Below are 24,100 nucleotides of genomic sequence, written 5' to 3' on the forward strand. Positions count from 1 at the left end.
GAGAAGGGAGAGGGGAGTTGAAATATGGATGGCCCAAGTAAAAAACAAAGGGTTTATAGTGTATTATTTATATATATATATATCTACTGTTCCAAGAACGGTTGGGGCGGAAGTCTCCAAACCAATATTCTTATTCTATGAAAATATAAGACCACCAGGACACTTTCATGAAACTTTATTGAAAATAAGCATTGTAAGTTCCATGTTCCAGCAAATTTACCCAAATTAATTCCTGCCGCCCAGCATCCATTTCTCAAAGTTTACCACGGTCTCTCCAAGAAGCTCTATCGTCGTCATCGTGTCATTTTTTCCTGACGTTTGTTGTGATTCATGTCGTCCCCCTATGCTTGTACGCAATGTTCTATTATTTGTGAATCTCGAACGAGAAAAATTCATAATAACTCATCACCAAAGCTCATCAACTGTCTCCAACTCCGGGGCATAGCGACAAAGTTCACATCGACGTGCAGACGACACTTTTCCATCCTCTTCTGCAATCGGCCTTCCTTTCCCATATACTCACTCTCATCAGGCCAACAACTAACCAAATCATACATATCCGCATTGTAAAATGTAATTATCTCTTTATCCTGCAATGTTTCCACATGGATACCCTCCTTGTCGTTGCTTTTCATGTACGGATATCCAACTAATAGCCACGCCATGTGCAAGAAGCCTATGTCATATTCAACTTTACGTTTCAGACTTGAGAGTTCGAACCAAGGAAATTCCATGAGGTATTTACGGCAGAGCGCAGTACGAGCGCGTTTATAAAGGCCATCTACGATCCAGGGACCCTCGATATAATCTTGTGGATTTGCAGAGATCACAGAGTCATCGTCGGCTGAATTGGTCGCTACGCCAGAGTAAAGTGAGGAAGCAGCAAAACATAACCTGGGAAAATAAAATTGCTGAATATGATGATCAAGTAACCAACCTCCGTTCCTCCAACGGCACTGTTGAGCCAGTATTTGACAATCTTTCTGTGCTTTAACACGCACAGACATCTTTGCACGAACATTGGCAAGCCAGGGCCAACTGTACATGTACCAGCCATAGATTTCAGTGCTGACCTTCTTAAACTGTAACTCGTTGAATGGAACGTCCAATGAGTGCGATCCGTATGCAAGAGGATATATATCGCCACTTGCTAGTACCTGAGGTAGTTCATCGGCAGGTCGTATCACATATGGATTTGTCTGCAAAGATTCCGAGTGACGAGACATAGCGGACGCCGTGGTTGAGCTGAGGGCGCTAGTTGAATGAAAAGCATCTGATGCAAATCGAGCTGTAAAGAGAGTGTAGCACAATCCATTCTTGAAATCCCATAACTTCTGCATCCCTAAAGCATTATGAACTTCTCTAACGACAGCTTTAGCTGCTGGATCGAGCCTAGCTAGGTCGCGAATGTTTGTAACACTAGATATCGTCGGTAAATGATCGGCGTCGAACGGCTCTTTCTCAGGCGGAGGTCGGAGAATGTAGTAACGGAGGTTTTGTTTATCGTCGATTAGGATATGGAGATTTACAGAAAAGGGTCGAATCTCTGGAAGTGTGGGGTGATGCCATGGCGATGTTTGTGGGACGACATATCTAAATGCACGATTCTGTGTGGATGAATCGTATATGGTGATACCTATATTCTGTGGAGCGGAAGAAGAATAGATACCATGGAAGAGTGACATCTCTCTAATAGTTAAGTATAATTAGTCCTTATGCTTTATGGTAGACAGGATTGAGTTCGAGGAAGATATATAGCACGTCACTGCTCCTCGGAGGTTGCTCGAAAGTGATTCTCTTAAGGGTAGGTCCAAGGGGGCTAATATGGAGGATCGATAATCTCTCTGTAAGTAACCTTGTTGAAGAAAGAAAGAGACATTATAGCAAGGTTGGACACAGAGAAGGTACAGGCTCTCTTGGAAGGAAAGAGCCTTTCCTATTACCAACTTGGTATCAATGCAAGATCTTGGAGTTGAGAGCTCATAAGTCAATAGCTGATGATTAGGTGAAGCTTGAACATATGTGAATGACCACGCAAGTGATAATAATCATTCTCATTTTTCATGTTGATTCTGTCTTGTGCCTCCGGATGGTGAATTCACGAATATGACATGGGCAGAAAAATACGGGATGGAATGGGCCCCAATGATTGGATTAGATTTAAATTGTCATTTTCAAAAGAAACATTAGAAAGTAGATTGTAGTAATACACATGTCTCAACAGCTATTAATCGTTTGTCCTCAAAAGTCGCCACAGGCTGTGCTGCTAAAACAATCATTCGACAGTTTTGCAATGGTAGGTATTACCAGGGGTATGTTGTAAGTACCTATTCAACTCAACATTTTCAGGATACACCCTCCGCTCATAAGATACATTTGATTGGATTACTGAACGTCAACAATTCAGAGTACCAGGCGGATTTCACACTTCATCACATCCACTTCCTGCCCATGCTAATGCCATGACTTTTACCAGTCCCAGTACTAGTACCGAGAGTTATTGTCGTCAAACCATCCAAAAGTATGAGCATTTGCTCTACCCATTTGCTGAAAGTTTCTCTCCAGATGGCAAACTAGGTAAACTATATCCTGATCACTTCTGTTTCGCACTCTTCCAAATTCTTCACGCTCATCGCGTCGACCTTGCTTTCAAACCCTCATTTTCTTCCACGGACATTTAATTCACTAACAAATCCACTCCCCCACTACCATGCAAAATAGTAAAATACCAAGCCCCTTGAGATCTGGGGTGCAAAATTGTTGTCCAATATCTATTGGCACATCCGAGCGAGTCACGTGCCTCCCCCGCGTCGTGAAACCCGATAAAAGTTCTTAACCTATCGCTTTCAGATTATCAATAAGTTCTACACAAACACATCCATCCAGCCAACTCTTCACAAAAGGCAGAAAGGCAGAAAGACAAAGGCACAGAGCATCCCTTATCCGTCAAAGTAGCTAGCTCTACCTTTCACTGTGGCTGAGGCTCTTTTGGCTGTTATTTTTCCATGTTTCGCTCGATGTCTTCGCACATATATATTCGTACTTCTACCATCTCATTAGGTATCATTCCCCTTCTGTCCGAGGCGCTTTAGTTCCAGTCACATAGCTTCCTTCTGAATCCTCAATTGATCTCTTTCCTTTTGTATATCCTCTGCTTTGGCCTGCCAGGAGCTAATAGACACATCCTTCTCGTCGCATTTGTCCTCAAGTTGCATTATTTCCTTGCGTAACCCATCTACCAAAGGTCTCAGTGTGTCCGAAAATTCATCTATGTAAGGTTTAACAAGCTCTAACGAAGTAGTGGGCTCCAGGCCTTTCAGTAACCTTGCACCTAGCTGTTTCGGCGGTTCTAACTTTGAGGAGTCGACTCGTTGCGAGACAAGAGTTGATTTCTTTTTCCCAGGCTCTCCCGGCTCAGGAATATCCAGCCGGACCTCGAGCTTTGACCAAATCTTCGCTTCTTGAAAATATTTCCATCTCTCGTCTGGTCCAGTTGGGGCGCGGCCAAATGCCTCAATCAGAGGGTGCACAACCATGGAGACTGGTTGATTTTCTTCACCGTCATAGTTACAACTATGGTGTATATTCATTTTGCGGTGGTCACGATTAGAACCCTCATTGGTGTGATTTTCGTCAGCCTTTCTGAATGGCCTACTTAAGAAAACGAATCCGGTAGAGAGCTTCATGTATTCTTTTGAGTCCGGAGCCTATACGAAAGCTCGGCAGCCTGAACATACACATCTTCCAATCCTTTAAAGCTTCCCGACTTTTCATCTATGATATGGCGCGCTGAACTTCCGCAAATTCTTTGGCTGCAATAACGGCTGCTTTATGAGTGAGTTTTTCTATCTGCGTTTTCACTGTTGTAGCATTGAAATCAGTGCTTTGTGGGAAGAGGAGCCTCAAAGTTTCCGCACGCCAACTATGAGCTTCACGTAGGCTCCCTATAGAATTTAGTTATTTTTTAAATAATCAGTGAGAACCTTCCAGGACGTACATGATGCAGCTAATGACAAAATTTCGTTGAGACCCTTAGAGATTTGCTGTCCTAGGAAGAAGAAAGGGTCGGGGAAAAATGCTGAAAATAGATGGTGTGCAAAGAGGCCTTCGAGAATTACTCTCGTTCTAAGGTTGCCATCATTAAGTAGTGCTTTTGGAAATTCTCGCTGATCTGCTCCTTCGAGAAGCAAAATTTCTGCTAATTCTTGAAGGAATAATTCCCGTTCGTTCCCCTTCAGATCAAATTTATATTCTTTTTTAGCCTGTGCCGAACACCATTGACGGATGGCATATCTAAGATCCTGGAACTTGCCTGGAATATTATCCATTGGTTCCCAAGTTTCGCGTGATACATAGTACTTATTTATAAGCTCTTCTTGAACTCTTTTTATCACCTCATCTTTCTGCCTGAGCGTTTTTTGGAGTTGAGAAATTTTTGCTTCCATGATGATTGTTTTCAAGTCTGTTATCGCGCGCTAATTTCAGCGATCAACTTGACAGCACAATATTTTAATTTCCTTGTTGAAGAGCTAGAAGATGGAAAATACCCAAACAAAGAATTAAATATTCTTTGTACTCGTAGTTGGCCGAGGGTCCGGAGTAGGAACCGTCATTAATGCTAGGTTCAATGTTGATAATAAAGTACACTGGTAATACTGTGTGCAGACTGTGCCGCTAGATCCTCTTCTTCTTCTCCTCAATTTCCTTTATGAAATGGGTTGAATTGATTTCTGTCTGGAGTACAAGTTTATCGGTTGTTTTTTTTTTTCACACGATTGTATAATGGGTTACACGAAAGCATCAATAGGAAATGGTTTCTATTTATAGTACCTTCCCTATAATGATGAATACAAAGGAAGTCATACTTAATATCGCTGATTTGCAATTTCGTCTGATAGTCCTCATCGTCCAGAATGTAGTGCGCTACTCAATATGAAATGAAGAAATAACGTGTGTGAGTCTATGAATAAATAGTACGGATTCCAATCGTGTTTTTTTCCGGTGAACGTTACTTTTTTCTTCAAGGAATTCTTTCAAAAGAGGAATGCCATTATTTTTGCTCCGTGTTATCATACCATTTCCACACTTTGTCCTCATAGTGATTCCGAGCCACAAACTTCAGAATCGCATGGCGAAGATTTGTACAACTATACCTCAGCTGGCCCCCATATCCGCGAGCGGTCGAAATGCTCTGCTTGTTCAGTTCCGTATGCTTCGACTAGGGGGTGCACAAGTATGGTGATATCTTGGCCTGTCAGCTTGTCTTCATCTTCGGTTACCGTAGTATGAAGAATCGTCTTCGGATCCTTGTCGTCGAACATCTTGTCCAGACCTTCCAATGTGGTTATTTTAAGATGGACTCTGCGGGTCCAGAGGTTGTAAGAAAGATTCGCAGCCTGTCGATAAACTTTGTGAAGTTTGCTAATAACGTCCGACGAGTCTAGTCTGAAAATATATCGAGCCGCACTTGCAGCAAACCCTTCTGCATAAGAATCTGCTACTTTGTCGAGGCAAGCTTGCATGAGTAGCCTGGAGCTTTTGACTTTGTGATTGTGTTTGAATTCGGGGAAAAAGAGTCTCAAGGTATCAGAGCACCATATGTGGGCCGCTTCGTTAGTCCCTATATCTATTAGTCCTAGTATAGGATGAGAATGTGCGACCATACATGATTGTCCTATTGAATAGAAGCTATTCAGACTTGAGCTACTGTCCCCAAGAAAAAAGAAAGGATCTGAAAAAATGCTCCAGTATATGCTGTGTGAAAGTAGGGCAGTAAGTAAAAGTTTACCTGCTTTTTCCGGATGCAACCCTCTGGGAAGTTCCGTGTCCTGAAATACCATTACTTTTGCAAGCTCTTGCCACAACTCCTTTTTCGCTTCTGAGTGTTCTCCTAGACATGTGTCTTGAATGAGCAGTTGAGCGTTCTTGTTGACTGCACCAGTGCTACATTCTCTTATCGCGCTATTCATGCCCCTGATATCGTCTCTGACAGCGCCATTTGTAGTGGCGGCCCAATCGCCTGGTTTCAGTCCTTTGAACTATATTTCCTGCAGCGCACGTACTACCCGGGTGAATTCCCCTTCAAAGTGCTGCTGCAACTTCTTTTCATTCTCTCGTAGGTTGACGATTTCATTCTTCAGGATTCTAGTCATCATTCGGTGACGCTTCCGCTTTTTAGTCACATCTCCTAGAAACCTGATCCGTTTGTTCTTCCTAAATACGGCACTCCCGGATAAATTCCGGTGATGAATATTTGTTAGTAAATTCGGACGTGGCGGATTAGCAGGTGAAGACTGTGCTTTGTCCCGGTACGGGCGCTGTAGGATTGAATGTACAATAGGTTGTGGATGGCCAAGTTGAACTTTCGAATATGTATTTCCGTAAAGTGGTGTCTGTGATATCGTGCAGTCTTTGCCAGTTTCCGAGTGGGTTGACAGACGGCGAGCATCAGGAGTTTGCATGATTTTCAATCCTTCACCACTAAACAAAGGGTTATCGGCAATCTCGCAGATAGCTTCCTCCGTATTTGTGAATAACTTCTGCCCTAGTGAAGAATCAGGATTGTGATCTTCTAGTGGAGTCGTAGTCAACCTAGTCAAGATTTGCTTGGAGGCTACTTGCCATCCGTTACTATGGGAACATTTTTCCAAGTCATCGCCAAGGATGTCTCGTGTCAGAAGGTTCGCAGATGCAATTTCAACTTTGCTTTCTTCTGGACAAATTTTGGTTACAGGTTTTAATATCTCCCACAGCTGATGGTGTGGGCTCAAATGTCGAACCCAACGTATTAACCGTTGTTTTCTAGTTGGCTCATGGGGAAGACACTGGAGTCTTGTTCGATTTAGCTTCATGTCATTTCGTTGAGGGCTCGATCGCTTGTTCTTATTTTCGATACTGGAAATGCGGCACATGCCAATCCTACTGTTTCCTCATACTTTTGACTCCTGTATTCATTTGTCAATAGCACGATGATATGTATACTCGGTACTATAATGAAGCCTCTCTTTTCAATAAAAATGATTTTTCTCTAAACATTCAGTAGTGATCTCCCCGGGATACTTGAACCATACTAGAGATTTCTCACGCTGCGTCCTTGCCGCGCTAATGTGACAGGACCTGCTCCATGCGCACGCTTCAAAGAGACATTGATATTGCCTAGCCACGTACTCTAGATTGTTCTGTTCCAAAATCTGTGAAGGGGGTCATGAAAATAATAATTCCAATATAATTTCCTGCATCTGCGCAATTTCCAGCCCATCACATTGAACGAACAGAGATTTTTACCCGTATTGATTTTTGTATGATGTCGTCAAACAGTTCCACAGACAGTAACAGCCATCCAATCACTGCTAGCGCTGAACCAATTCATAAGCTTATAGTAGCTATAGATTATGGAACCACATACTCCGGTATTTATCACGGTCATTGCTTTTAAATTTTACTCTGCTCAGATGTCTCTAGAAATTAGTTATGTTCTTAGTACTAGTGAGGACATTAAAGATGTCGTCTGCATAGCAGAGTGGCCAGTTGCCGTCGACGAAAACGAAGGCCGGAAAATCCCAACCAAGATTGCATATCTAGTTGAGAACAAAACTCTGAGATCAAACAAGATAGGCTTCGACTTCAGCAACAAATGCAAGTCTTATACCTGGACAAAGCTCCTTCTAGACAGAAATGCTCCCTCGAATCAATACGACGACGTGACTCATGTCATAGGCGAAAACGAAGGGATTATGGTTTTACCACAGTTCCAAAATGCAAAGGAAGTCTGTACTGACTTTCTTCGGGAAATGTATTCACACTTTTCCACTATCATGAAGCATCGACTTACAGCTATAACTTATGATATAACTCCGATGGACTTCTGGATCACGTTACCTGCTATCTGGTCCGAAGAAGCAAAAGATACTATACTCAAGGCCGCAAAAGACGCTGGTTTTGGGGAACCGATCACTATATCAGATGCACACAATTTCAGAGCCAGAAGCCGCTGGTATTGCCACACTGAAAGAGCTTGCTGCACCCGGAGCTTTGAATGCCGTGCAGGCGAATTATCAAAAATTGAAAGTACTCGATGAGGAGACGGCGCACTAATATGTCTTTAGGGAGGAGACAATTTCTTGATCTGTGATTTCGGAGGAGGAACGGTAGATATCTCCACATACAAAGTAACCATGGTAGTGCCGAATGTGGAGTTTGAGGAACTTTGCGTCGGGACAGGTGAGCATCCCAAACTCATCCAAGGATGTGTCTTTGCCAAGAGATTTCCCATACTCTAGTAAAGACCGCACGTAAATTACGATGGAAATCACTGGATAGCTTTACTGACAAGATAGCTAACAAGCTGCAATTGTAGGTGCAAAGTGTGGGTCAACTTTCCTTGACAGTCGACTACACGCGTTGTTATTCAATTGCTTTGGTCGGGCTTTTAAAGGTGTGCAGTACTATGGGAAGGGTCCAGGAGGTGATTTCATGACACAATGGGAATATGCCAAGAAGAGGTTTGGCTACAACATGGAAAGTTGGCAAGATATCGAGTTGAGTCGAATGCGACTCGATTTTCCTAACTCGAAATATTACAATAGCCTTGAACATTTTGTGGTACTTACAAAGTAAGCTCATATTTGCGTTTTCAGCTGTTCACACAGAGAATATGATCTGGGCTTAGCAGATCAAGTGTATGCTACCTAATAGCTTGCTGACTTTTTTTCAGACAAGATATGGAATCTATATTTGACCCCATCGTCGAAAGTATTATCGGTCTACTGCAGCGGCAGTTGATTGAAGTAAGAGTACACAAAAAGGCTAAGATTCATGTAAGCCGGTATATCAATTTGTTACATTGTATTTCTTCCTGACTCGCCTGTAGCGTATGGTTTTAGTCGGTGGTCTCGGAAGTTCGAAATATCTCTATGATAAGCTGTCGATATGGTGTCGCTTTAATGGCGAGATTGAATTTCTATGCCCCAAGAGTCCGTAAGTAATTCATGAACTCTGCTCTCTGCCATTATCTGATATTATTAACAGACAAACCGTAGTCTTGAGAGGTGCTGCGATTCGAGGACTGGAAGAAATTGCGCCTCGTCTCAAGTACGCTCGTATTCATTATGGGTTCCAAATCTTTTTACCGTTTCGAGAGGGTAAATATAGGGAGGAACATGCATTTATTGGTGAATTCGACAACGATAAATACTGTGAAGGTCGGATACAATGGTGTCTTTCTAACGTAAGGTGTTCTTTCTCATCAGCATTTTCTGGATCTCTCTCATGCTATTAGGGCGATCCTATCATTCAAGGGACACAGTGTTCAAAAAACTGCTTCCTCACATATACCCCGGGAAAAGCCAAACACTTTAGGATCAGAATCTACTCTTGCGGAATGGATCCCAACTTGAAAGAATAGATGACCCTGGTAAGTTAATCTCATCTGGGATGCGACTACCAACAAACTCCACGATACTAATAGATTAAGGCGTTGAGCTAGTCGGCCAGATCCGCTCTGTGATTCCTGCGGAATTCAACTACGGTGTTAATAGCAAGTCGAGGTATAACCCTCGTCTGAAAAAGATGGTTCATCTGTTCTACCTCCAGGTTCACACTATCTTTGGCGATAGAGGGGCGAATCTGAAATTCAGGATAGCTGTTGGCGGAAGAGCGATATCAGATGCTACAATTGATTTTCCAAGGTACTGATATGCTGGTATTAATTTTCGTCTCATTAGAGGCATGGGTAGATAGATGTTGATTGATGTGAGCGGTATTCTTTAGGTAGTTCTAAGGTATGGGGGGGAAAGGAAAACAATTGGAAGCGAGTTGGGTGCGATTCTGAAGGGGAAATACTCACTCATAACTCTGTGTTTATGTATTACTCAGCTTGCAACGTGCATATACTTGTGTCCATGACTGGAAAATTTGGCGACAACCAGCACAGAGCGTTCATAAATGGGCTCATCATGAAATGTCATTCTCGCTTATACCCCTGACTAGATTTACCAAACCTTTACCGACTGACCTTCTCTTGTTCTCTCAAAACAGACTGTTTGTAGAAGAATTACATCTGCAGCTCCTCCCAAACTGTCTATAATTCCTATAGTGCAACGGTAAATGAAGTTAAGAAAGAAGAATGGTAAGAAATCATAAAATCCAATGGTTGTGGATGGATATGGTACACTAGAAATATGTAGAGCCAGAACAAAAGCATTGTGTGAAGAATCAACTAAATGTTTCGAAACTGTTGGCATGTCATTTTTATTAGACCAATAATATAGGTATTAAATATTTTCGGCTTTCTCAAATAATTTATTCGAAATTTCAATATCACGAGCTCTGCTTCTCTACCTCCCCTTCGTTCAAATGTCCCATGAGACCTTTTTTGGACACATTCATAGCACGATGGATTTCCGCCTCTCCATCCCTTAGCCTCTCCCTTCCAAAATCCAAAGCCTTTTGCTGTTTCCGTTTCTCTTCTGCCACTCTTCTTTCTCTTTCCTCGAGTGCCTTTTGTCTTCTTTCTTTTTCTAATCTCTGCTTGGTCGCTTCCTCGTTTTCTTCTAACGCGGCGGACTCAGGTGGAGGCGGTAAAGTGGTGATGAAAGCTTCGATCAAAGTATCCCTCACGGATGCGTCGAGGGAAATGTATCGAATATCCCCAAGTATCTCTGGAGGTAAATGCGAGATAAGAGTCGCATTATTCAAGGTGGACAGGGATTGAGACTTGAGAAGCGTGGAAAGATCCGATTTCAAAGTCGATTGTGGAAATTTCAGTCGATTGATATGTTCTCTGTACAGCTTTTCCCGGTCTTTATCTAATAAGGATGCGTCCCGCATTTCCGCTTCCTTTTTGTATTTCCGTTTGAATTCTGGCCAGTAAAGTTTCGGCGTTGCGTGTTTTTGTAAGAAGGTCAAGTAAGGAATCTTGGGATCCTTCTCTTCTTCTTTGGCGCGTAATTCTCGAAGTTGTGTAATCTTTTCCTTCGACCATTCGTCCCATACGTCGCGCCGCGATTTCATGTTCGTAAGAGCTGTGTAGCGTGTATCCTCCACGATTTTCCCATCTTCAATCAATTTCTCCCATGGCCAATAGGGATTTATACCAAAGTCGTTGAGCAAATCCTTGAAGAGGGCCGCCGAATCTTCAAACGTTAATTCTAATCCCTCTGCACCTGGTTCCCATTCATCCATGTTGCCGTCATCATATTCGCCTGGATCTAGTCCATATTCTTGCCCCATAGCTGCAAGTTGGTATGCGATGTCGTCCTCATTGAACTCCACCGGGCCATCATGATCGAGCTCTTCGATTCGTTGACGTTTCGATGGATTTTCCTGGCCATCTTCTTCTTCATCATCCGTAATCTCTACCTCTTCATATTCGGAACTGTCTTCTCCATCATGAACCAGAGTCTCGGCAGCAGACTTCGTCATACCTGGCATTTGCGCAGGACCAGAAATTTCAGGAATTCCTTCAGCATTTCTCTCCTTCAAGAGTGCTTCTGCCTTTTCCTTGATTCTTAATTGATCAAGCTTCAGGATTCCACCCTTGAGTTTATCTGGTATTCGCCAAAAACTTTGGTTCTTCTCAGTATTGTAAACAAATCTTCTTCCGTACCTGGTATGTACAAGAACCCATGGTTCACATCCGGGAATAGGAAATCGCGACTTCGGTTTGTCATTTGGCTGTGGTCGACTTTCGCGCGCACGATCATGTGGGCCCCTACCTCCTCGGTGCCCCTGAAAACCACCTCTACCACCTTGGGCCTGCTCTTGATCTCGAGAAACAAATTTGTTGAAATTCGTTCCAGCACTTGGTATTGAATTTCCAACAGACTGGTATTGGAGGAAGCTCTGGGTTGGATCTGGAGCTGGCGGATGAGGCACTACTACTGGTACCGGTCGCGTATACGTAGATTGTTTAGTTTCAGTATTGTAGTAGTAAGAATGACCTTTGCATATTAGCTATGCTATGCGGTGGTAGGCATGTTAGGGAATACTTCTCACCTGTGGGTGCTTTGTGTTCAGCCCATCCTGGTGGTAAAGGAGGAGGAAGGGTTGGTTTGTGGGTTGATTTTAACATTTCGTTAGCATAACACCAGTATGTGGTCGTACAAGTCGTCAAATAAATACGTTGAGGTGTATATCTTCAAATTTCATCGTGGTAGAAACAGCATTTCGCACAGCGCGTTGGGAAAAGGCCCCGACACAGAAATATGGTTAACCTTATGTAAGGCTCAAATGTTGTGTGAGGCTACATCACGAGGCCGTGACACGAGGCTGTGACACGAGGCTGTGACACGACACTGTAAGGCCAATAAGGTTACAGAGTTAAGAGATTCCGGCGCTAAGCTCCGCACTAGCTACTACGCGTAGTTCGGGTCGTGCCTGGAGCTCCAATATGAAAGTTGGTTGCAGTTGAGCTTGGGGATACGATAACAATACCGATGCAGCAGATATAACATCACTGCCCACGAAAAGAGGTTGATACATTTGACTTCAATTATTCCACAGCCATATTTGAGGCATCTTGAACTTCTTGTACTCAAGATCCAGAGTATTCATATCTCGTCTGCATTTCCTTGATACCCTCTCTCCCAACCACATACCTTTTTCGATCAATCGCAATCATGTCCAGAAGATACGATTCAAGAGTAAGCTCCATCTAATCACTAGTCCCTCAGAAATCCAGCTGATTTTCATGAAGACGACTATCTTCTCCCCAGAAGGACGTCTTTACCAAGTCGAATATGCTCTTGAAGCTATCTCTCACGCAGGAACCGCATTAGGGATCCTGGCAAAGGATGGAATTGTATTGGCTGCAGAAAGAAAGGTTACTAGCAAGCTATTGGAGCAAGATACTTCGGCCGAGAAGCTCTACATTTTGAACGAGTATGTCAGGTAGCTGTTGACTTCCCGAAGTAAAATCTACTAACACATTATATTTCAGCAACATGATTTGCGCAGTAGCAGGTATGACAGCTGATGCTAACATCCTCATCAACTATGCCCGCCAAGCCGCTCAACGATACCTCCTTACCTATAATGAAGACATTCCTTGCGAACAGCTCGTGCGTCGATTATGCGATTTGAAGCAAGGTTATACTCAGCATGGTGGTCTTCGTCCTTTTGGTGTTTCATTCATCTATGCAGGTTACGATCCACAGAGGGAGTTCCAACTTTACCAAAGTAATCCTAGTGGTAACTATGGAGGATGGAAGGCTACGAGTGTTGGTGCAAACAATGCTAGTGCGCAGAGTTTGTTGAAGCAGGATTACAAGGAGGACTGTGATCTAAAGGAGGCTTGTGGAATGGCGGTCAAGGTGTTGAGCAAAACCATGGATTCTACGAAGTTGAGCAGCGAGAAGAGTATGTGGTTTTGTGTGAATTTTGAAGGACCTTGCTAACGTTTTGACAGTTGAGTTTGCTACAGTAGGAAAGAACAAGGATGGCACAATTTACCACCACCTCTGGGGTGCGGATGAGATTACGACTTTATTGAAGGAACATGATTTGGCTAGAGATGAGACTGGCGCAGACGGAGATCGAATAACCAGCTAGATATTTCCCAATGGTCTAAAGTACAGACTATGTAACAATAATGGACACTACGTCAGCAAACAGCAAACGGCAAATGCCACATCTTTGACCTCCAAGATTATCTCTTGTAACCTTTGATATCGACGACCTTCCCTTTACCTTTACTGGTATATAACCCCTCCAGCATTTTCCTGTATTCGTGCAACTTATTTAGCTCCAACTGTAATCTTTCATCCGCTGAGATGTTGCTAAGTGCATTCGCAAAATTTGCCTTTTTATTTCTTGCCATTCTCTGAAAGGTGATACTTTTATTCTCCAGGGCCTTCTCCAAAGCGTTAATATTGCCTCTTACTTTTGATTCGTTATCTTTTTTATCCTTGTCAATTTTGCCACCATTATCGTTGTTATTATCGTTGTTATTGTATCCATTGTTATTGTATGTCGATTTAGGAATAATTTGATCTCCATATGGCTGATAGGCAGGGAGCGGCGGTAGCATCTTCCCTGGATATGCAGGTGCGGGCGCAATCTCAGATGGTCGTGTTAACTCCGCTTCACAAGCTACCTGTACGCCATGTGCGTGGACCATCTCATTAGACATATATCGGGCCATTTCGGGGTCATCCCGAGGGATTAGGTGCCAGCAATTATTCGTCGTTTGGATGAGTTGGATCAAACGGATGCTCAAATACTCCATCTCGATACGCGAAAGCATCAAGGCCAATAAATCGAAGCTCTTCTTAGGTGAGAAGGCGCTGTTGTCTCGTTCGTGCTGCTCGGGCCATGATGGGGGTACTTGACGAAACATTATGATTCTTTGAGTGAGATTGTTAATCGAGGCTTGTAGGTCTCGGTAGATGGGATAGCGTCGATCAATACGTTCCTCGAGATCGGTCTTGTATGCGGCATCGGTAGCTGGTTCAATGTATTGTCGTTTGGCTCTTAATTCCGACTGTGCGATAAGTCCTCGTCCTATAACGGCTTTCATCGCGTCGTGCACATGTATTGCTCGTCCATGGTCATCATCGTGTGGCCCGTTCCAATAATCCTGACTGCCTGGTATATTCATCTCGCGGATATATAAGCAAAGTTGCCACACTCGTCTCAAGAAGCGGTCAACTTCTCTCCGAACAAGCTGTGCACACAACTCCCATTTATTCAGACAAGTTATATTCTCGGAATCAATACGAATAGGCTCGGGTTCCCATATTGGTAGCTCCATCTGTCGATCCATTATTATTGTCGTGAGGTTTCGCTCCGAATTGAAAAGCCCAAGATAGATACCCCATATAAGTTCCTTGAATGACTTGAAATCGATAGGTGGTGCTATATTGACAGCTCCAACCGCAGCGGTGAAATTCCCGGGTACAACTCCCATCCCAGGCATATTTCCTTGCCATACACCCCTCAGTTGCTCACCCATCTCGTTGATCACCCTTGCCCCCTCCCGGTTTCGCTGCTGCAAAAACAGGACATAATCACTACTAACATCCTTCTGCTGAATTTCCATCTGCAATGCTTGGATCATTTGCACTGATGCAATAATATATCCTTGGATAGTGAGGAGATCCCTTTGCTCGAGATGGACACCGATTACCCCGGCAGCAGCTTCAGCAAGTTGCCAGAGCTTATGCAAATCCGAACGTATAGCTTCAATTTCCTCTCGAGGAATACCACTTCGCTCTCTCTCCTCTCGGAATAATAATTCTCGGCGCACTACATTCAAGAGTTCCTCAAGCGTTACGTTTTTGTTAAGAACTACTTTATGCCCTGGGCCGGCCCGGGCAGCTTCGAGATCGGCAGCACAGCTTTGAATCTGTCGCTGCATATCCAGTAGTCGATTAAAATGTCTATCCCTCTCGTCTCGATACTGAGTCTCTTGCGCAATTCGAGATCTTGTCCTGGCCTGTGCAGATTCCAATTCCTCTTGCAAATGCGTCATATCTTCCTGTGGATTGAAGTTGACCTCTCCCCGTACCCTATCTATCTCTTTTTCAAGACTGACTACTCGGTCAGAAACCCAATTGGACCAACATGGGCAGTGGGGACGTGTTTCGGGATGGGCGTGGTTTTGGTGTTGACAGTAATTGCTGGCCTCATATTCTCGCCATATTCTTTTGCCGTCGGTCGTATCGGGGGGAAGCATTTTGTCGTCTATTCAACGGTTGCGGAAGATCGCCGATTAAATATTTGATTTTCGGTGTGTATTACCCTTGATTCAAAAAAGGTATAGGTAATGGACACATGAAGGGTGAGGAATTTTCAATAACTCGGTAGGAAATGGAGAAGTCGAGGAAAGAAAAAAATGGCTGAAAAATGTTTCAATAAAGAAAGTAAGAATTCCTTGATCGGATCATAGATAAGTACAAAGGAATTGTTAAAAAGGTTTAATACCAAAACCGGCAGTCCATCTTCCGATGATAAAGGAGAACACGCGTAAATACAGAATAAGCGTACAAACAGGAGTACCTTGGAATAATTTCATGTGCATATTTAGTAGAATTCGCAATCATGAGGCCGCGTCCCATTCCATTATCTGAGCACTAATAAGACTCTTCACGAAGAAGATACATTCCGGTTGACAAACCTCATTTCGAGGTGAAGCCTGGTTTAATATAACTGGACGCACCTGGCCCTCCCAATCGCCCCCAAGGTACCTCCCCACCAACGCAACTCCTTTCAGAGCTCACTCAAAACTCTTTGGAGGTAGGAGTATATCAGGCAGAGCGACAGCGACCTATCATAATGTAAAGTATTCCAGCCGGGAGCGCGTCGAGCACCGACCCAAGGTTCTTCTTAATGCCACTAGTGGAAAAATTGAGCTCCTATGATGATATAATTGGAATAGTACTGCCAGATGACTGTTGCGATCCTCCCTTCGAAGTCAGATGGAGATAACCCACTAAATGAGTGACCAAATTCGGCATTCGAGGTTGTTCTGAGGCAACACAGAAGTATTATGTGGAGAATTAATTGCGAAACTCCGAAGGTCAGAAGACAGGTGGTGAAGAGAGGTTGTTTATAAATTCCTCATGTTGAACATAGATCTTATCAGACTGTATCAAACAGGGGACGATTTTGGTAGTCATCCAAACAATCCTTGAATGGATAATACTTGATGATCGTTTCTTTGTGCTCTTCTGTAACTGGTTTGATCTTGAAGTGCATCAGCTTGAAGCCATTAACTCGAGCCGGGCCAATCGTTTCCAAGCGGACCCTAAGATCCTCTAGATCATTTAGAATGTGACTTGGAACTCCTCTCGTTGGGAATGAAAAAAGCTTTGATGGCCTTTCTGGTAAGTTCGACCAAGCACGCAACCATCCTTCAGGCTTCTGTCCAATGATCTTACTCGGGGGAAATTCTTTTTCGATCTTGCGAAGTAGAGACCTCTTGAGTTCAACGAATGGCTGGGAGGTTATCGGAATATATGCACTGTTTCTTTTTCTTTCGACATTTATGCTAACCATTTCGCTTTCTTCATGAATATTGTATTCAGGTTCGCCTTCAGAAGGATCCATCGTGAAGCTAGATCGCTCATTCGCAAGCTCTTTCAAGACCCAATCCAGACGAAAAGCATATTTGTTGGGAATTCTCTCTCGAATAATAGGTTCAAATCGCGGGTTGAATATATGTCTCCTCGCGAGAACCGCGATTTTCTCATCGGCAAGAACTTTCCGCGTCCATGTTTCGTCGAAATAGGCAGCTATAAGCAAATAATGCTGACTTACAGGTTTAACCCGTTCCCAAGGAGCGGGTACGCGGTATGCACTCTGGTCAAGACCCGGTCGTGGTTTTAATACTGCCCGTTGTGAATAGTGAGCCATCTCGGGGACTATTCTCTGTGCCATCTTGATAAAGTTCTGTAATGTGATGGGATGAAGAATTCTATGCGCGCGTGAGGTAATTGATGTTTGAAGGTTGCCAATGGAAAAATGTGTTTGTTGTTATCACGTGACGATACGTGAGCACCCATATTCAATTAATGCAATGAGAGCCTCTCATGGAACACGTGTTGTTACGAGGTTTGCAGTCTAGATCACGTGGAAATGCTCTAGGCTCTCGAGGTGGTTTATAACTAGGCCTCAAGCAGGGACTTAAGTAATGACAATAATGATATGCAATTCGTAACTAATAGTAGAGTATAATAAATGATTGATCTTGAGCACGAAGCTCTATACAAAGGAAATCCATCTTCATTATATAGACCTTTGTGTTCTGAAAGTCGATCGACTCTTGAAGGGCCGATCGATTTTCAGGACCGATCGATTCCTACGAAGTCGGTCGGCTTTCGGATCAGGTGACGCTTGTCACATGATCATATTAACTAATTGGTCACCTGATGGTGGTAATGTTACGTCGTCGTAACACCTTTCCTCTCTTTCTCTCCTCTACATTAGACTGACTGTCACCAATTTAATTTACCAAGACATGATTACTATAACTATTCAACATATGAGTAATTATTGAAGAAAATAATGAGAATGATTAAAAAAGGGAAAATCATATATTCGACTTCGAACTGGGATAATGTAACGATACTGTACTGGAGGCAGCGGCTGCCTAAGGTTTCGTCTGGTTGGTAGTTATGGGTTAAGACTTTATCACTGGTATTCACTTGGAAGTGAAGTCGTTACTAGATCAAGTAGAATGTAGGTAAACTAATTGATAACTAAGTTGAGCACGAGGCTCCTAAACTATGAAACTACTCTGCCTATATAATGATCCCCTTCGAGGAGCCCTGAGGAGCCTGCGCTCCTGGAGGCTCCATCACGTGATTATATATGTCTCAGGACACTAATCCTGGGACGGTTCGTCTCCTAGGATAATTTAACTCCTAGGATAATTGTCCTGGGACGATTATCATCCTAGGACGTTTTATCCTAGGACGCATACTATCCTAGCTCATCCTGAACTCCGAGGATACTTGTCCTGTTTCATTGTGGTTGCCTAGAACGCTTGTCCTAGGACACTTGTTCTAGGATTCCTAGGTTCCTTATCGAAGCTGATAAGGAAACCCCCGTAAACCGCGGTTAAATCACACTTCCCCTGTAATCGGCAGCTAAATCACCGATACTCATAATACTACTATTATCTAAACCGTGGTTCGTGACAGTATGGCCCCCTCCCATATTGGTCACATGACACACTGACACGGATAAATTACCGGCTGTGCCAGCCGATCCACCGGGCTTACCACTCCGATGTTTGGAAGAATACCGCTTTCTGCTGTTCTTCCCCTAATATAAGCAAGTGTCACGGGATATTTTTTTCCAAGAGTTAATGCACATTCCCCCATTGAAGATAAAACAAATATTGCAACCTATAACAAACCCATCAATCATTGCTTTTACTGTGTTTTATCTAATTACATAACAAAATAGAAAAGCTATTAATCACTCATCACAAAGTTGCTTGATTGTACGTTGAAGCACCGAGCACAACGTCAATTTTTTTTAATTTTTTTTTAGAAATGAGCTCAATTCAACTAACTAGACAGAACATTACAAAAAGAGGCAGGAAAGCAAGGTCTAAACGAGCAAAACATCCAATGAGAACAAAAATCTGTGACGAAGCAATGCACTAGGTGACCACCTAGCCCATGTTACCAAAAGCAGCCTCTCGTTTTTATACGAGGGCAATCGTATATAGGTGTCGCACAGAGCTATAAATTTTAAACTCTCTATCTGCAGGTCAAGTCACCGGTGCGCTTGTCGAATGTGCATCGGCCTCCGTTATATCTGTAGGAAAGCTAGGTGCCTGTTAGTATGGTGATTTTATCTTTGTAGTATTGATTTCTTACATTGATATATCCACCTTCGTTATGGGTATAGAATGCGTTGTTTCCAGTCATGTACAAGCAATCGTAGCTAGAATTATTAGCTATTGAATAGCTGAGAGGAGAGCTCCGAATCGAAGCTGTATAGACTACTTACTCAGTGTTGAGCATACCAAGAGAAAGTTTGGCAGACACTCTTCCATCCTGGCCACTAGGATTTCGGAGATGATAACCTTTGTTGTAGCAGGCAACAGCAGGAAACTTGTTGTAATCCGGGTTTCTGTTCCACATCGCAAGAGTAGTCGCTTGAGTGAACTTCTCACGTGTCTGGAAAGTAGATTAGTATCAAAACAATTTCTTTGGGCTTTCTCGGGAGATAGTCACCTCATTCCATTTCCCAAGGTTGGCGATAGTCTGTTGTCCAATTTCAACGGCGATCTTGGTCAAGATGGCAATGCCCTTGATTGCGGCAATTCCAGCGACGACTACAACTGGTGCAATACGCTTTTGAAGCGCTTGATCGGTTTCATTGTCTTCCTTGGCGACTAAAGCTCCAGTGGTATCGAACTTTTAAATCATTAGCATTGCACATGACACTCCAAGGAATGATTCTATATACCTGTCCACTGAAATGAGTTTCAACGGAAGGTGCAATGACTGCGTTTGGGTCTCCAACTGCAGCTTCTGGAGCTGGGAAGGCAGCTGCGTTTGCAATGGCAGCGCATACAATGATGGTGGCAAGGGAGAACTTCATTTTGATGGAAGTGAGTGGTTGATTTTCTTGAAAAAAAGAGAGAATTTGTTTTTGATTTGAGTGTGGATGTGAATGTGGAAGTGGAAGTGAAAGTGAGAGTAGAATGATTGTGTGAATGTGATGATGATGTTAAGATATTTTGAACGGGAAACAGAAGAGGTTTATATAATCTCCAATCCTCATATCTTTCATCTACCGTAGTCGTCCTTGACAATTCAGACGCACCAAGCAGGGATCGAACAATAAAGCTCATATATGATAATCTCTGGATTTTGGCTGGTTTGATCGTGGCATGAAATGTAGCCAAATGCCTAGCCTCTCAGCAGAATCCCCAATTTTCAGACGAGAGGCTCAAAATGTGCCCAATGTAAGTGCACAATTACACCTACAATTGAGCATCCATGTTTAGCTCGTCTCAATGATCCGAATAACAACCAGTATCTCACTCATATTGGGCACAAACTCGAAATAGAGTTCCACACTCAGCGTATTCTCTGACATTGGCCATCAACGACAGAGCCATCCCCAAACTTTAATCGAAGTACAAACAGTGCCAAACACGCCGCCGATGGGAGTTTCCCGGGAATAGCTAGGTACTTGGCACTGTAGAGGTCGCATGAACATAGCAAATTTGAAATAAAGTTTTTCTACTTTTTGCTTGATGGTCAAGAGAGAGACTGCGCTGAGTATAGAACTTTAATCGAAGTGCAAACGGTGCCAAACACGCGCCGGCAGAAAAGTCGGGGTTCGTTATTTACTTGGCATTGTAGAGACCGTATGAACTTGGATCATTTGAAATAAAGTTCTTGTAGTCTTTGGTTGATGGTCAGGGGAGTGTGGAAAATATCTTGCTACTGGCACAGAAGACAAGTTCATCCGCTAAGGATGAAACGTTAATCAAAGTGCAAACACGCCGTCGGTGAAAAGACCTCACTGATGGTCCATCAGTTGTCACTCTAAAGACTGTGTAAGCGCGACAAGTTCAAAGCTTTGCATCTGCACGTCACCTTTGCCTCCTGTGCCGTTTCATCAAGGGCCGGAGCCATTCTATCACGTGATTCCCTTTCCAAAGTTCAGGCAACTTTGCCCGGCAGAAAGCAGTCTTCCTGCAGGAGGTGAGATAATTACAGCGATAGATACTTGAGGCATTTACACGTTTTAGTTGGCGCGCCTTGGCCGTTGGCATGCTTGGTCTTGTGGTCTAGAAATTGAAGGTTTCCTGGAGACAGGAAGGAGATTGAGGTGTAGCGCAACTTGCGCCTAGACGGCTTAATGGCATTTGACGATGCATTAAACTTTCAGCAAGCTCCGAGTAGTTCTCCCGCCAACTTGGATCCTTCGGTTCTTGTGTTCTTAGAAGGAATTTAGAGAGTTTCTGGAAGATTAGGGCACTATGGCTAGTTGGCTTAGACGCGTTTGACGATGCATTACACTTTTCAGCCCAACTCACGTAGTCTCCCCACCAAATTAGCCTTGGAATGAATGTGCCAGGGCTTTCTGGATGATTGGGATGCACCGTGTCGTGTGAGGTCTAGATGGCTTAGATGCGTTTGACGATCCAATAAACTTTCCAGCTAGGGTATACCGTGGTTCCCCCATTAAGTCGGATAGTTCCGAACCCTAATTATTTTTGCTTGCGGCATCCTTCTCGTGGGAATAACTGCGGGAGATCCTCATGCGGAGTCTATCACTTGGCCAATGAAATCTCTTAGTCGCTCACGTTCGACCTTATTAATAGGAACTGTCAAAGGAAAATATGCATAAATTCCGGATGCTCGGCTTGTACCCACTTTCGCGCCACCCTGTATTGTCCCAGAAAGATTTCCAGACTCGATCGATTTTCGTGTGAGAATAATGCCGAATTTTGAATATATGTCAGAATACTAGACACTTCTAAGATGAATCCGGTATTCGAGGATATTTTTTGGCGCAGAACAGCATAAATAAAATAACCTTGGATTTTTTCGAATAAAATTGTCATACCTATGGTAAATCAATTGTGGGAAGATCGGAAGTTCGGAGGTGGAATTCCAAATATAATTTCAGCATAACCTTGAATAAAATTTTATGCATATTTTGTTCTATCGGAATCCTCCCAAACCAGGTTCTGCGCTCTTCTAGTGATACACCGCTCGGCTTCCCCAGCTTTCCTGAGCTGAGCTACACCATGTCTAGATTGCCGAGTCGATACGGGTATCCATGTATCTATACCCTTTTTGTACATAAAAGATCCTGTTAGGAAGGTGTCCTGTACTTTCTGGCCGCACGAGTAGGCATCTGCTTTGTTGTTCACTGAATACTGGTTTCTTTTGGGAAACTCAACATCTTCCGAAATTACATTTGGCCTTCGTACGTACCTAATCAACCGAATTCGTACCACGGCTAGACACTGGAACATATTCTAGCCAAGATCCTTCCACATGGTGCAGGCGACATTGTCCCATGTGTACCGTAGAAGGAGCAAATTTATCGAGTCACATGGCCCTTAGCTCAGTATTAGTACAAAGGGTCTAGCCTCGCCACGCTTTCAATTAGACCACACACTCTGGAAAATAGGTGGACTGAAGAGAGGAAAGATGTGAAGAGACTCGAGAGGCCAAATGTGGCCAGATTGAAGGAATGCCTAGGCTAGACACCTTAGTACTAATGCTAAGCGCTAAGCTAAGCTGTGATGTGTTGAGTTCGCTCCTTCTATCTCGAGTACACCTTTCTCTCCTAAACCTACCTATTTCCTCCACGCTCGTATCAAGGTAGCATCTATGTTTGGGCTCATCGTTTTCCATTCTGACTAAACCATATGACTTGACCATCAGATATTCGAAATTTCGTACATGCAGAAGTTTGTGTGAGGATAGCATCTTTACAAAGTGGTTTTTGGAGAGTTGTACTCACGATTTGTGACGCTTTGGAACTGGTCGCTAGTTGTGACGGCAGGTTCATAGTTATATTCAACAATACCTCGCTGGCAATATCAGACTTTAGTTATGGGATAGATTGGGTTTGGCATCCATCCACAAGGGTACGGCGAGAAGGCCGCGCGAGATAATAAAAGTTGCACTCAATCTCCTGGAGATCCAGGAGCAAAACAATGTCTGGCATTGACGTATTGCCAACTCTCTTCTGCAAAGTCAACCCTTTTTGCTTTGAGCACCAAGTATTTACTCCAGGGCTATGGTCTGTAAGTTGTTGCCAGCGTTAATGCACCATAGCACCGTACAGATCGCACCTTCATGCATCAGTCGAGGTTCAAGGCCCAGTTCGATTTGACGAAGCCTTGAGCGTGATTATCCCTTGAAACATTTGAAACGTTTTCTCGTCTTGCCAAGTGGTAATCGTTGTATCGAAGTCTTGCTCTTGGATGATTTTGCATACATACCATTGAATTTTTAAGCCTCAAGCTGCCATCATTCTGGGGACTTAAGTATAAGAGGGTTCATTCCACTGACACGCATTTATTAATACAACCTTACACGGCAAATTGATGCACTTTGCGAGAACATCTTTTTCAATTGCAAGTATATTGCTCTCACCTTGGATGAGCGGTGGAAGACCAATGAGTAAATGACAAGCACATTTTAACAGTGGAACGGCCATTGGCACAGAGCCAGTACTCACCGTTAATGCAAAGCTCAAATTGACGCAGAAGGACTCAGTGGGTCAATACAGGAGCAGGTATGGAGGGCCTTCGCCGGTGAGGACAGATATACTGCCTGCCACTCAAAGGTCTGATCATTGTATTTCGCCCTCGGTGTTTGGGGAACTTTTTACCTCGGGTGTTTGAGGTTTTTTTTTTATTTTTTTACCTCGGTGTGTGAGTACTTGATAGTGTAGAGCAGAAACTTTTTGAGATGGAAGAAGTCAGCATTACGTAACCTTCGAGGGTAAGATCTGAGAAGTGTCAAACCCAAAGAAAGTGTTCGCTCCTTGGCCGCTAGAACGAGGAGTCGCCATTGTTCCAGACACTGATAACCTAAATGGTAAGGAAGTGTCATCCCCTGATAAGCGATGCACTCTTACTCATTCAGCGAGTTCGAACATCGCC

The 24,100-nt window shown here is 43.4% G+C and overlaps 13 protein-coding genes across 13 annotated transcripts; 4 read left to right on the forward strand and 9 right to left on the reverse strand.

The window, feature by feature from the left end:
* Window positions 1-392: 392 nt before the first annotated feature.
* Window positions 393-1,685, reverse strand: SS1G_11684 (predicted protein; the record flags this gene model as incomplete). The annotated part of the gene is made up of 1 exon (XM_001587641.1): window positions 393-1,685. The coding sequence occupies one exon, from the start codon at window positions 1,683-1,685 to the stop codon at window positions 393-395; it is 1,293 nt and encodes a 430-aa protein (XP_001587691.1).
* A 527-nt stretch (window positions 1,686-2,212) lies between these two features.
* Window positions 2,213-2,681, forward strand: SS1G_11685 (predicted protein; the record flags this gene model as incomplete). The annotated part of the gene is made up of 2 exons (XM_001587642.1): window positions 2,213-2,319; window positions 2,483-2,681. The coding sequence occupies 2 exons, from the start codon at window positions 2,213-2,215 to the stop codon at window positions 2,679-2,681; spliced, it is 306 nt and encodes a 101-aa protein (XP_001587692.1).
* Window positions 2,682-3,098: 417 nt separating this feature from the next.
* On the reverse strand, window positions 3,099-4,445 carry SS1G_11686 (predicted protein; the record flags this gene model as incomplete). The annotated part of the gene is made up of 3 exons (XM_001587643.1): window positions 3,099-3,642; window positions 3,738-3,774; window positions 3,998-4,445. 3 exons carry the CDS (start codon window positions 4,443-4,445, stop codon window positions 3,099-3,101), a joined length of 1,029 nt encoding a protein of 342 aa, XP_001587693.1.
* Window positions 4,446-5,147: 702 nt separating this feature from the next.
* Window positions 5,148-5,969, reverse strand: SS1G_11687 (hypothetical protein; the record flags this gene model as incomplete). The annotated part of the gene is made up of 2 exons (XM_001587644.1): window positions 5,148-5,620; window positions 5,789-5,969. The coding sequence occupies 2 exons, from the start codon at window positions 5,967-5,969 to the stop codon at window positions 5,148-5,150; spliced, it is 654 nt and encodes a 217-aa protein (XP_001587694.1).
* Window positions 5,970-7,451: 1,482 nt separating this feature from the next.
* On the forward strand, window positions 7,452-9,693 carry SS1G_11688 (hypothetical protein; the record flags this gene model as incomplete). The annotated part of the gene is made up of 7 exons (XM_001587645.1): window positions 7,452-7,766; window positions 8,106-8,220; window positions 8,357-8,612; window positions 8,714-8,816; window positions 8,883-8,976; window positions 9,039-9,200; window positions 9,485-9,693. 7 exons carry the CDS (start codon window positions 7,452-7,454, stop codon window positions 9,691-9,693), a joined length of 1,254 nt encoding a protein of 417 aa, XP_001587695.1.
* Window positions 9,694-10,317: 624 nt separating this feature from the next.
* On the reverse strand, window positions 10,318-12,070 carry SS1G_11689 (hypothetical protein; the record flags this gene model as incomplete). Its single annotated transcript, XM_001587646.1, has 2 exons — window positions 10,318-11,939; window positions 11,995-12,070. 2 exons carry the CDS (start codon window positions 12,068-12,070, stop codon window positions 10,318-10,320), a joined length of 1,698 nt encoding a protein of 565 aa, XP_001587696.1.
* A 547-nt stretch (window positions 12,071-12,617) lies between these two features.
* SS1G_11690 (conserved hypothetical protein) lies at window positions 12,618-13,548 on the forward strand (the record flags this gene model as incomplete). The annotated part of the gene is made up of 4 exons (XM_001587647.1): window positions 12,618-12,641; window positions 12,695-12,879; window positions 12,938-13,356; window positions 13,406-13,548. The coding sequence occupies 4 exons, from the start codon at window positions 12,618-12,620 to the stop codon at window positions 13,546-13,548; spliced, it is 771 nt and encodes a 256-aa protein (XP_001587697.1).
* A 97-nt stretch (window positions 13,549-13,645) lies between these two features.
* On the reverse strand, window positions 13,646-15,673 carry SS1G_11691 (predicted protein; the record flags this gene model as incomplete). Its single annotated transcript, XM_001587648.1, has 1 exon — window positions 13,646-15,673. One exon carries the CDS (start codon window positions 15,671-15,673, stop codon window positions 13,646-13,648), a length of 2,028 nt encoding a protein of 675 aa, XP_001587698.1.
* Window positions 15,674-16,578: 905 nt separating this feature from the next.
* SS1G_11692 (hypothetical protein) lies at window positions 16,579-17,376 on the reverse strand (the record flags this gene model as incomplete). Its single annotated transcript, XM_001587649.1, has 2 exons — window positions 16,579-16,683; window positions 17,257-17,376. 2 exons carry the CDS (start codon window positions 17,374-17,376, stop codon window positions 16,579-16,581), a joined length of 225 nt encoding a protein of 74 aa, XP_001587699.1.
* A 1,832-nt stretch (window positions 17,377-19,208) lies between these two features.
* Window positions 19,209-20,058, reverse strand: SS1G_11693 (hypothetical protein; the record flags this gene model as incomplete). Its single annotated transcript, XM_001587650.1, has 5 exons — window positions 19,209-19,277; window positions 19,329-19,395; window positions 19,462-19,631; window positions 19,689-19,871; window positions 19,924-20,058. 5 exons carry the CDS (start codon window positions 20,056-20,058, stop codon window positions 19,209-19,211), a joined length of 624 nt encoding a protein of 207 aa, XP_001587700.1.
* A 307-nt stretch (window positions 20,059-20,365) lies between these two features.
* SS1G_11694 (predicted protein) lies at window positions 20,366-20,647 on the forward strand (the record flags this gene model as incomplete). Its single annotated transcript, XM_001587651.1, has 2 exons — window positions 20,366-20,425; window positions 20,531-20,647. 2 exons carry the CDS (start codon window positions 20,366-20,368, stop codon window positions 20,645-20,647), a joined length of 177 nt encoding a protein of 58 aa, XP_001587701.1.
* A 237-nt stretch (window positions 20,648-20,884) lies between these two features.
* On the reverse strand, window positions 20,885-21,244 carry SS1G_11695 (predicted protein; the record flags this gene model as incomplete). The annotated part of the gene is made up of 2 exons (XM_001587652.1): window positions 20,885-21,014; window positions 21,066-21,244. 2 exons carry the CDS (start codon window positions 21,242-21,244, stop codon window positions 20,885-20,887), a joined length of 309 nt encoding a protein of 102 aa, XP_001587702.1.
* Window positions 21,245-23,116: 1,872 nt separating this feature from the next.
* Window positions 23,117-23,652, reverse strand: SS1G_11696 (predicted protein; the record flags this gene model as incomplete). Its single annotated transcript, XM_001587653.1, has 2 exons — window positions 23,117-23,227; window positions 23,521-23,652. The coding sequence occupies 2 exons, from the start codon at window positions 23,650-23,652 to the stop codon at window positions 23,117-23,119; spliced, it is 243 nt and encodes an 80-aa protein (XP_001587703.1).
* Window positions 23,653-24,100: the final 448 nt, after the last annotated feature.

The sequence above is a fragment of the Sclerotinia sclerotiorum genome, genomic scaffold (assembly GCF_000146945.2).
Source record: "Sclerotinia sclerotiorum 1980 UF-70 scaffold_18 genomic scaffold, whole genome shotgun sequence".
Classification (NCBI taxonomy): Eukaryota; Fungi; Ascomycota; class Leotiomycetes; order Helotiales; family Sclerotiniaceae; genus Sclerotinia; species Sclerotinia sclerotiorum.